The 13,187-nt window shown below is 41.6% G+C and overlaps 1 protein-coding gene across 1 annotated transcript; it reads right to left on the bottom strand.

Moving 5' to 3' along the window:
• Nucleotides 1–895: 895 nt before the first annotated feature.
• Nucleotides 896–3,848, bottom strand: LOC118384898 (olfactory receptor 1M1-like). Its single transcript, XM_035771587.2, has 2 exons — nt 3,717–3,848; nt 896–3,085 (listed from the first exon to the last, which is right to left on the bottom strand). The coding sequence occupies exon 2, from the start codon at nt 3,015–3,017 to the stop codon at nt 2,037–2,039; it is 981 nt and encodes a 326-aa protein (XP_035627480.1). The 5' UTR covers nt 3,018–3,085; nt 3,717–3,848; the 3' UTR covers nt 896–2,036.
• Nucleotides 3,849–13,187: the final 9,339 nt, after the last annotated feature.

Below are 13,187 nucleotides of genomic sequence, written 5' to 3'. Positions count from 1 at the left end.
CTTAGTATTATTTTCTTAGCTACAGTATACATACAGTTGAAGTCGGAAGTTTACATACACCTTAGCCAAATACATTTAAACTCAGTTTTTCACAATTCCTGACATTTAATCCTAGTAACAATGCTCTGTCTTAGGTCAGTTAGGATCACCACTTTTTATTAAGAATGTGAAATGTCAGAATAGTAGTCAAGAGAATGATTTATTTCAGCTTTTATTTCTTTCATCACATTCCTTAAACCTTAAAACCAGATTTGGTACCACACATCCACTCCACTGAATAGCAGGCTAGTTATTGCTTTGCAATGCTTGCATTTAGCCACTGATTCCTTCCAAACCATTCATTGTTGAATTTGCGATTTCCAACTTGTTATGTAATGTTTATGTCCTCTGGCCGATGAGCACAGATACGTTTTATCTATCATTTATCTTCATTATTTATCTTCATATGACAAGGATTAAAAAGGATTTGCCAGTAGATTGTATATTTGATTAACAATGATGACTGGTAGCTAAGATTTTGTAAGTATGATGTTGACATGATCAGTCCAGTGAAAGCTAGTGTAGATATAACGTGATTTGACATAATTTTATCTGTGGCCAATTACCTTGAGCCCTCTTTGATGGGCACTTCTAATGTAACTCTAATTCAGTACCCAAGGGGATTGAATTTTCAAGCTCTACCCTTAGATTTGGCAGTGACACATTGTCCCCATGAGTGACAGTATACTGAGCCAATCACGGCGCAACTAGAGAACATTACCAACCCCTAAGCTCAATATTTTTCGCTGGCTGCCCCACCACCACAGAAAGCACCGAGCTAGATAGAAACACCTGCATTTAGGAGCTGCCTTACTCAAGAAAGCAAAAAAGAGACCATGTTTTTATGGAGGGTTTATTAAGTCAATAATAAAACGTTTTATTTGACATTGTTTGCAAACTGATATGAGACATGTATTAATTCTAAAATAACATGCAAAACAGGCAACCCCCTCCCTGAATGACAGGAAGCCACTACGTGGAGTGTGGTTACATGCCAAAGGAAACACATATTCTCTGACGGTTCTACACTCCTAAAATGAGCTTGTTTCTAACCCTGCAGTTTGTGCCAAGGCTTGTATTTCACAAAGCATGATGATAATAATAGACTTTATTTCTTTACCATCTTTCTTATAATATATTGCAGTCCAGTGAGCTTCACAGATCAGGATTTAAACAGATAAAAACATAGTGACAAATATTGAGAACATATTGATAAAAGAACAGGATCAACCAGGTAGCCTTTTTAAACCTGTTGAAGTACTCAGAAAATAAAACATTACAGAGATACAGTATGTGTTTGATTTTCTGCTTTATTACTAGAAGATGTTGGGAATATTCAGTCGGTTATAGAGCCTACCATGCCCATTTCAAGGGATTACATTTGGTTGATGACAGGGTTAGGATGATGATAATAATAATAATAAAAATAATAATACACTTTATTTCTTTACAATGTAAAACATTACAGAGATACAGTATGTGTTGGATTTTCTGCTTTATTACTAGAAGATGTTGGGAATATTCAGTCAGTTATAGAGCCTACCATGCCCATTTCAAGGGATTACATTTGGTTGATAACATAGGATTAGGATGAGCAAATGTGTTGTTATTTCAGAATGTGTAGGAAAGCTGAAAAGGAAATGTAAATCATTGATAGTCATTTATGTGATACCTCTGTGTTTAACAAGGGGGAGTGTGTGTGGATGGGCCTTCTTCATCAGATGGACAACCATGACACAATCATGACAATCAATTAAAATGTTGAGAATAAAACGGATGATAGATTGAAAACGTTGCTTGCTCATTATAAACTCACTTTTAAGCAATGACACGCCAAGTGCATGATATGTAATCTTCGAAAGGACCAAATAAATTATGTATGAGTTATATGCATGTCCTCCCCCATTTCAACCCCTTGATATGGACAGCCCAATACATTTGATTTGATGGTAACTTCACGCACGTAGCAAACCTATGTAGCAACCTATGCGTAAAGATCAATCGTTAACTACTTGAACTTTAATTCTCCTGAACATGGTGAGCACTTTGCTCTTGATCTCTTTAGTTTTCAGAGAGTAGACGATGGGGTTGAGACAGGGCGGGATGCACGAGGCCAGCGACAGGCTCAGTACGCGCAGGTCAGGGTCTGGTTTGATGCGCGCTAATAACCCAACCATGAAAATAGTCAGAACCGGAAAGAAGAATACTGCCACTAGAATGAGGTGCTCAGTGCAGGTGGCCAGCGCTTTCACGCGACTCTCAACGCTTTTCATCCTGAACACAGCGATTAGAATACTCATGTATGACAGAATGATGAAGGACAGTGGGCCGAGGAGGATAACCAGGCTCAGAACTGAAGCCACAGCCCATTGCAGGGAGTTGTCGTTACATGCCAGCCGAAACACTGGTGCGTAATCACAGAAATAGCTGTAGACGTTAACGGAATCGCAGTAGGACAGCCTGGTCATAATGGCTGTGCTGAATATCGGTACACCAAGACAGAAGCACCAGATGACACCGAGAATACACGACATACTGGTCATGGTGTTGATGGAGCCGTGCCTCAGAGGGAAACATATGGCGATCATACGGTCATAGGCGAGCACAGCGATGGAGAACGATTCCATAGATATGAAGGAATAATACACATACATCTGTACCATACACAGATTAAACGGCACAAAATTGCTCTTAACAAGAAACGCCTTTAGCATACCGGGAATAATGCAAGTATTCAGCACCAGATCAACCACCGCGAGGTTACCAACCGCGATATACTTGGGATTGTGGAGGCGAAGGTCCACGGATATTATATAGATCACAAATGTGTTGAACACGACTGACACCACGTAAACGAAAGCGAGGAAGATGAAGTAGAGGTTGGCAAAAGGCAGGGAGGTGAAGCAGATGATGTAGAACCCGGGGGGATGGATTAGAACGGAGGAGTCGTTCCATTGCAACCTGCGGAGGAATGTCATGGCTGAGCTGGTTCCGCACACCTGCGCTCCAGGCAAACACAAACGCTTGCTCTGTTGATGCGTAAAACCTAAAAGGAGAGAGAGAGATTTAACAATATGTGGATCATCAGGACCCTATGAAAAACAAAACAACCAGATATATCCTGCATTCTTATTGAAACTTTTTTTTCTTCATATTTAACCTTTATTTAACTAAGCAAGTCAGTTATGAACAAATTATTATTTACAATGACAGCCTAGGAACAGTGGGTTAACTGCCTTGTCAGCTCATGAATTTGATCAAGCAACCTTTTGGTTACTCGCACAATGCTCTAACTACTAGGCTACCAGCACCAACACAAACACAAATGAATAGGCCTATTATTCTCTATAGCCCAAGCCTTCCATATAGCCCAGGCTTATTTACCGTGGAATAGTCCTGTTCCATATAGCCTATCCCTATGTATTGTGGAATATTCTTATTCTACTCTAAAGCTTAGGCATATGCAATGTGGAATAGTCCTATTCTACTGTAAAGCCTATGCCAAATTCATCTGGAATAGTCCTATTCTACTTTAAAGCCTATGCCAATTTAATGTGGAATAGTCCTATTCTACTGTAAAGCCTATGCCAATTGAATGTGGAATAGTCCTATTCTACTTTAAAGCCTATGCCAATTTAATGTGGAATAGTCCTATTCTATTGCCCAGGCCTACTTACTGGGCACAGTGATATGATTCACAGCTGACTGTGGAGTTGATGGCCCAGGTAGGTCTTGTTGGCTGTGTTCCACCACGACAGGTTCAGGTGGGAGAGTTGATGGTCTGGGTCGGTCTGTTGGCTGTGTTCCACCACGACAGGTTCAGGTAGTAGAGTTGATGGTCTGGGTCGGTCTGTTGGCTGTGTTCTACCACAGGTTCAGGTAGTAGAGATGATGGTCTGGGTCGGTCTGTTGGCTGTGTTCCACCACGACAGGTTCAGGTAGTAGAGTTGATGGTCTGGGTCGGTCTGTTGGCTGTGTTCCACCACGACAGGTTCAGGTGGGAGAGTTGATGGTCTGGGTCGGTCTGTTGGCTGTGTTCCACCACAGGTTCAGGTAGTAGAGTTGATGGTCCGGGTCTCTGTGCTGGCTGTGTTCTACCACAGGTTCAGGTAGTAGAGTTGATGGTCTGGGTCGGTCTGTTGGCTGTGTTCCACCACAGGTTCAGGTAGTAGAGTTGATGGTCCGGGTCTGTGTGTTGGCTGTGTTCCACCACAGGTTCAGGTGGTGTGAGAGATTATCCCTCTATCTCTCTGACTCTCTGTCCCTGAATCCTGCAGTAACACCAACAACTGTATCTCTGCTTTTCTGTCCACTATACGTATATAAGCCCTCAACTGTCCCCAAGAGATGTCATTAAAATGGCTAATCAACTCTCCAAGTATTGGAAGTTATTATCTTATGTGAGAGTTTACTTTAACTGATCCTTGGAGAATTCAACATAATGGAGTTATTAGCTACATGTATGTCTTCAAAAACAACCAACGTATGACAACCCCACTTAATTAAGCTAATTATCAAGGCTTAATTATCCGTTTTCGGTCGTTAGATATTGCGAGTGAAGCCCAACATAGAGCATCTTGTGGTAAGGGATTTAACTAGTTGTTTTTCAGCTGTTCTCCTGCTGATTAGCTTGGTTGTCTTTCCAAATCATTGTAGGCCAAGAAGCCAAAGAAAAGTTAAACAAATCTTATCAAACTAGATTTCTATGTGTTTTAACCAACAGCACAAATAGGCCTACAGAGCAACGCGGCCCTACGTGTCAGAAACCAGCTCAGTTTATGAGACTGAGACTGACAGTGACCTCCCTAATTATTGGCACAGTGAAGCACGTTTCATTATTTTGGCTCTATGCTCCAAAAATTCAGATTTGAAATCAAACATTGACTATGAGATTGAAGTACAGACTGTCATCTTTCATTTCATCCACATCGGGTGAACCATTTAGAAATTACAGCACATTTTGTACATAGTCCCCCACTATTTTAGTGGAGCAAAATGATTGGGATAAATTCACTTCTATGTGTAATAATGCTGTAAAAGGTCAGGTTTTTAGTCCCACATTCACAGCACACAATGACTACATCAAGCTTGGGACTCTACATGTTTATTTGATGCATTTGTTCATTGTTTATACAATTTATACAGATTATTTTTTTTGCCCAAAATAAAATAAATAAATAAAATAAAATAATGTAATAAAATAATGTATTGTGTCATTTTGGAGCCTATAAATATGAATAGAACATGTTTCTAAACACTTATACATGAATATGGATGTTACCATGGTTACAGAGAAACATGTTTCAGTGAGAAAGTTACAAACGCACAAATATCATACCCCCCACGACGTGCTAACCTCTCACCATTACAAAATATCATACCCCCCACGACGTGCTAACCTCTCACCATTACAAATATCATAACCCCCACGACGTGCTAACCTCTCACCATTACAAATGTCATACCCCCCATGACGTGCTAACCTCTCACCATTACAAAATATCATACCCCCCATGACGTGCTAACCTCTCACCATTACAAAATATCATACCCCCCACGACGTGCTAACCTCTCACCATTACAAATATCATACCCCCACGACGTGCTAACCTCTCACCATTACAAATATCATACCCCCACGACGTGCTAACCTCTCACCATTACCAATATCATACCCCCCACGACGTGCTAACCTCTCACCATTACCAATATCATACCCCCCATGACGTGCTAACCTCTCACCATTACAAATATCATGCCCACCATGACGTGCTAACCTCTCATCATTACAAATATCATACCTCCCATGACGTGCTAACCTCTCACCATTACAAATATCATACCCCCCACGACGTGCTAACCTCTCATCATTACAAATATCATACCCCCCACGACGTGCTAACTTCTCATCATTACAAATATCATACCCCCCATGACGTGCTAACCTCTCACCATTACAAATATCATACCCACCACGACGTGCTAACCTCTCACCATTACAAACATCATACCCCCCATGACGTGCTAACCTCTCACCATTACAAATATCATACCCCACATGACGTGCTAACCTCTCACCATTACAGATATCATACCCCCCACGATGTGCTAACCTCTCACCATTACAAATATCATACCCCCCATGACGTGCTAACCTCTCACCATTACAAATATCATACCCCCCACGACGTGCTAACCTCTCACCATTACAAATATCATACCCCCCACGACATGCTAACCTCTCATCATTACAAATATCATACCCCCCACGACGTGCTAACCTCTCATCATTACAAATATCATACCCCCCACGACGTGCTAACCTCTCACCATTACAAATATCATACCCACCACGACGTGCTAACCTCTCACCATTACAAATATCATACCCCCCACGACGTGCTAACCTCTCACCATTACAAATATCATACCCCCCACGACGTGCTAACCTCTCACCATTACAAATATCATACCCCCCACGACGTGCTAACCTCTCACCATTACAAATATCATACCCCCACGACGTGCTAACCTCTCACCATTACAAATATCATACCCCCCACGACGTGCTAACCTCTCACCATTACAAATATCATACCCCCCACGACGTGCTAACCTCTCACCATTACAAATATCATACCCCCCACGACGTGCTAACCTCTCACCATTACAAATATCATACCCCCCATGATGTGCTAACCTCTCACCATTACAAATATCATACCCCCCACGACGTGCTAACTTCTCATCATTACAAATATCATACCCCCATGACGTGCTAACCTCTCACCATTACAAATATCATACCCACCACGACGTGCTAACCTCTCACCATTACAAACATCATACCCCCCATGACGTGCTAACCTCTCACCATTACAAATATCATACCCCACATGACGTGCTAACCTCTCACCATTACAGATATCATACCCCCCACGATGTGCTAACCTCTCACCATTACAAATATCATACCCCCCATGACGTGCTAACCTCTCACCATTACAAATATCATACCCCCCACGACGTGCTAACCTCTCACCATTACAAATATCATACCCCCCACGACATGCTAACCTCTCATCATTACAAATATCATACCCCCACGACGTGCTAACCTCTCATCATTACAAATATCATACCCCCACGACGTGCTAACCTCTCACCATTACAAATATCATACCCCCACGACGTGCTAACCTCTCACCATTACAAATATCATACCCCCATGATGTGCTAACCTCTCACCATTACAAATATCATACCCCCACGACGTGCTAACCTCTCACCATTACAAATATCATACCCCCCAGGATGTGCTAACCTCTCACCATTACAAATATCATACCCCCCACGACGTGCTAACCTCTCCATTACAAATATCATACCCCCACGACATGCTAACCTCTCACCATTACAAATATCATACCCCCACGACATGCTAACCTCTCATCATTACAAATATCATACCCCCCACGACGTGCTAACCTCTCACCATTACAAATATCATACCCCCACGACGTGCTAACCTCTCACCATTACAAATATCATACCCCCCACGACGTGCTAACCTCTCACCATTACAAATATCATACCCCCCATGATGTGCTAACCTCTCACCATTACAAATATCATACCCCCCACGACGTGCTAACCTCTCACCATTACAAATATCATACCCCCCAGGATGTGCTAACCTCTCACCATTACAAATATCATACCCCCCACGACGTGCTAACCTCTCCATTACAAATATCATACCCCCCACGACGTGCTAACCTCTCACCATTACCAATATCATACCCCCCACGACGTGCTAACCTCTCCATTACAAATATCATACCCCCCACGATGTGCTAACCTCTCACCATTACAAATATCATACCCCCCACGACGTGCTAACCTCTCCATTACAAATATCATACCCCCCACGACGTGCTAACCTCTCACCATTACAAATATCATACCCCCCACGACGTGCTAACCTCTCCATTACAATTATCATACCCCCCACGACGTGCTAACCTCTCACCATTACAAAATATCATACCATATCATATGTCATTGTTCAAGATTAATTCAGGATTATAAGCAATTCTAGTACCATCCACGTTCATGTACAGAAATATATTCTATGAGATTGACACGCAGAAACATGGTTTAATTGATTGCTAGCTGATTGTTTTGATTGATTGATTCTTATAGATTTTTTTTGTAAATCAGAACAGATTATTGTTTGCGATTTGACGTCAGAAAGCAGAGCAGAGAAAAACATGGCATATATATTATATTATATATTAAAAACTGTTGATGAGCTGAACTGAATAGTCTTAGAGAACTAATGTGCTTTGTAACTGGCTGTACTGTACCCTTATGTCATGGCTGTACTGTACCCTTATGTCATGGCTGTACTGTACCCTTATGTCATGGCTGTATGTACCCTTATGTCATGGCTGTATGTACCCTTATGTCATGGCTGTACTGTACCCTTATGTCATGGCTGCACTGTACCCTTATGTCATGGCTGTACTGTACCCTTATGTCATGACTGTATGTACCCTTATGTCATGACTGTATGTACCCTTATGTCATGGCTGTACTGTACCCTTATGTCATGACTGTATGTACCCTTATGTCATGGCTGTATGTTCCCTTATGTCATGGCTGTATGTACCCTTATGTCATGACTGTATGTACCCTTATGTCATGGCTGTACTGTACCCTTATGTCATGGCTGTACTGTACCCTTATGTCATGGCTGTACTGTACCCTTATGTCATGGCTGTATGTACCCATATGTACCCTTATGTCATGGCTGTACTGTACCCTTATGTCATGGCTGTACTGTACCCTTATGTCATGACTGTATGTACCCTTATGTCATGACTGTATGTACCCTTATGTCATGGCTGTATGTACCCTTATGTCATGGCTGTACTGTACCCTTATGTCATGGCTGTATGTACCCTTATGTCATGGCTGTATGTTCCCTTAAGTCATGGCTGTATGTTCCCTTATGTCATGGCTGCACTGTACCCTTATGTCATGGCTGTACTGTACCCTTATGTCATGACTGTATGTACCCTTATGTCATGACTGTATGTACCCTTATGTCATGGCTGTACTGTACCCTTATGTCATGGCTGTACTGTACCCTTATGTCATGGCTGTATGTACCCTTATGTCATGGCTGTACTGTACCCTTATGTCATGACTGTATGTACCCTTATGTCATGGCTGTACTGTACCCTTATGTCATGGCTGTACTGTACCCTTATGTCATGGCTGTACTGTACCCTTATGTCATGGCTGTATGTACCCATATGTACCCTTATGTCATGGCTGTACTGTACCCTTATGTCATGGCTGTACTGTACCCTTATGTCATGACTGTATGTACCCTTATGTCATGACTGTATGTACCCTTATGTCATGGCTGTATGTACCCTTATGTCATGGCTGTACTGTACCCTTATGTCATGACTGTATGTACCCTTATGTCATGGCTGTATGTTCCCTTATGTCATGGCTGTATGTACCCTTATGTCATGGCTGTATGTACCCTTATGTCATGGCTGTATGTACCCTTATGTCATGGCTGTATGTACCCTTATGTCATGGCTGTACTGTACCCTTATGTCATGGCTGTAATGTACCCTTATGTCATGGCTGTACTGTACCCTTATGTCATGGCTGTACTGCCAGACCCTGTTCACCAGGGACCTGATGGACACTCAGAGAAAGTACAGGAGAGAGAGATTGAGTTTTGAGTTTGAGTTTTTATAAAAACCTTTATTTTATGCTCAAGTATTAACACAAATAATGGCACACTGTGCCTTTTCAGAAATCAAACAGCAAATGTGTAATTCTTAAATTATCATTAAAAAAAAAACATTAAAAAGGATTATTATTTTACTTAATTCATCAGTAAATTCTTTCCCCTCCTCCAAAAAACATATCGCTGCTACATAAGTCCACTTCTCCTCAAACAATGGGGGATCTTTTACAGCTGAGAAGAACTCAAAATCCACTTTAATTCTCGCTTTTACTAATCCTTTAAAAACACGTCTTACATCCTTACTATATCCCTCATCTATATTATTTTTCCTACTAAAATTGATATCTTAGCTTCTCCCTAAATGAAATTTAACAGTTGCTATTTTCTATTGTTGCTAAATATATTGAAACCCTAAAATAAAAACAGTGTTATTGAAAATCTCTCCTATAGCTGTAAACAAAGACTCCAGTATTTCAAAGAGGCTTTATCCTCTCACACTTCATAAAACAGTGAAACATGGTTTATCTTATATTACAAGAAGGACATCCATCTGAGTTAATGTAGATACAAAGCATTAACTGCAATGATGCCATGCATCACCCTCCATTACATATCACCAGTCCCCTTTAGTAAGGGTGGCTTGTACAGTGTTCTCCATGCTGGCTTTACCTTGTCATCAACACCCTCCATTACATATCACCAGTCCCCTGTACAGTGTTCTCCATGCTGGCTTTACCTTGTCATCAACACCCTCCATTACATATCACCAGTCCCCTGTACAGTGTTCTCCATGCTGGCTTTACCTTGTCATCAAGGCCAAGTTTAACCCTCCAAGGAGTGTCTTTTCTATTTTTCACTTGATCTTTATTCAAAACCTTGACACACCACCTATATAAGTCCTTCCCATTCACCTCATCCAAACCCACCTCTTCCAACCCTCTCAAATCAAGAAATAATGCCTTTCTTTCTTACTCTAAAATATTGGGTGTAAATCCCTAGTCTTGGAAATGAGGCGTTTTCAACGTGTAACTTTTTTTGTGACTGTTGAGCATAATCCTTTCCCCTTCCTGAAGTTTCCCAGCAGTTGTTTTCATCATCCTTTCCCCTTCCTGAAGTTTCCCAGCAGTTGTTTTCATCATCCTTTCCCCTTCCTGAAGTTTCCCAGCAGTTGTTTTCATCATCCTTTCCCCTTCCTGAAGTTTCCCAGCAGTTGTTTTCATCATCCTTTCCCCTTCCTGAAGTTTCCCAGCAGTTGTTTTCATCATCCTTTCCCCTTCCTGAAGTTTCCCAGCAGTTGTTTTCATAATCCTTTTCCCTTCCTGAAGTTTCCCAGCAGTTGTTTTCATCATCCTTTCCCCTTCCTGAAGTTTCCCAGCAGTTGTTTTCATCATCCTTTCCCCTTCCTGAAGTTTCCCAGCAGTTGTTTTCATCATCCTTTCCCCTTCCTGAAGTTTCCCAGCAGTTGTTTTCATCATCCTTTCCCCTTCCTGAAGTTTCCCAGCAGTTGTTTTCATCATCCTTTCCCCTTCCTGAAGTTTCCCAGCAGTTGTTTTCATAATCCTTTTCCCTTCCTGAAGTTTCCCAGCAGTTGTTTTCATCATCCTTTCCCCTTCCTGAAGTTTCCCAGCAGTTGTTTTCATCATCCTTTCCCCTTCCTGAAGTTTCCCAGCAGTTGTTTTCATCATCCTTTCCCCTTCCTGAAGTTTCCCAGCAGTTGTTTTCATCACCCTTTCCCCTTCCTGAAGTTTCCCAGCAGTTGTTTTCATCATCCTTTCCCCTTCCTGAAGTTTCCCAGCAGTTGTTTTCATCATCCATTCCCCTTCCTGAAGTTTCCCAGCAGTTGTTTTCATCATCCTTTCCCCTTCCTGAAGTTTCCCAGCAGTTGTTTTCATCATCCTTTCCCCTTCCTGAAGTTTCCCAGCAGTTGTTTTCATCATCCTTTCCCCTTCCTGAAGTTTCCCAGCAGTTGTTTTCATCATCCTTTCCCCTTCCTGAAGTTTCCCAGCAGTTGTTTTCATAATCCTTTCCCCTTCCTGAAGTTTCCCAGCAGTTGTTTTCATAATCCTTTCCTATCTCATCCCCAAAAGCACTGTTTTGGGGTGGTGATTTTGCTCTTCACCAGAATCTTTGAGAAATGTGGAACATCTTCAGTTGTGTAATCCAGTCTTGCCCCATAATACACCCAGGTTCCTCTAGCAGCCAAAGCACTGACTCAATTGCAGCTATTGGACACTGTCATTATACTCCAAACCCTAAGAAGGCCTCTGTAAAATGAAGGTACTCCATCCCTAGAAATCTGGCTACTATCAACCAAAATAAAGCCTTCTTTAAACCTAATCCCCCTACCTGCTGTAATACAAGACCTGACACCCCTCTCCAAAGCATATTTTCCGGTCCGTACAGCAATAAACTGGAACCGTAAAGCAGCAGCTAGCCAGATGTACAGTTGAAGTCAAACGTTTACGTTCACTTAGGTTGGAGTCATTAAAACTAGTTTTTCAACCACTCCCAAATTTCTTGCCTAACCGACTTGTTTTGGCAAGTCAGTTGACATCTTTTGTGGATGACACAATTCATCTTTCCAACAATTGTTTACAGACAGATTATTTCACTTATAATTCACTGTATCACAATTCCAGTGGGTCAGAAGTTTACATACACTAAGTTGGCTGTGCCTTTAAACAGCTTGGAAAACTCTAGAAAATGATGTCATGGCATTAGAAACTTCCCTGATCAACATAATTTGAGTCAATTGGATGTGTACCTGTGGATGTATTTCAAGGCCTATCTTCAAACTCATGCCTCTTGCTTGACACCTTGGGGAAATCAAAAGAAATCAGAAATCTGTTTCCATGGGAGCAATTTCCAAATGCCTGAAGGTACCACGTTCATCTGTACAAACAATAGTACGAAAGTATAAACACTATGGGACCAGCAGCTGTCATACCGCTCAGGAAGGAGACGCGTACTTTGGTGTGAAAAGTGCAAATCAATCCCAGAACAACAGCAAAGGACCTTGTGAAGATGCTGGAGGAAACAGGTACAAAAGTATCTATATCCACAGTAAAACGAGTCCTATATCGACAACTAGAAAGGCCGCTCAGCAAGGAGGAAGCCACTGCTCAAAAAAACGCCATAAAAAAGCCAAATCCAAGAATATGTACATAAGGATATATGAATGAGTGATGGTACAGAGCAGCATACAGTAGATGGTATCGAGTACAGTATATACATATGAGATGAGTATGTAGACAAAGTAAACAAAGTGGCATAGTTAAAGTGGCTAGTGATACATGTATTACATAAGGATGCAGTCGATGATGTAGAGTACAGTATATACGTATGCATATGAGATGAATAATGTAGGGTA

Source organism: Oncorhynchus keta, chromosome 6 (genome assembly GCF_023373465.1).
Source record: "Oncorhynchus keta strain PuntledgeMale-10-30-2019 chromosome 6, Oket_V2, whole genome shotgun sequence".
In the NCBI taxonomy this organism is placed as follows: Eukaryota; Metazoa; Chordata; class Actinopteri; order Salmoniformes; family Salmonidae; genus Oncorhynchus; species Oncorhynchus keta.
Note: the sequence above shows the minus strand (reverse complement) of the source record. Positions and strands in the feature narration are given on the sequence as shown.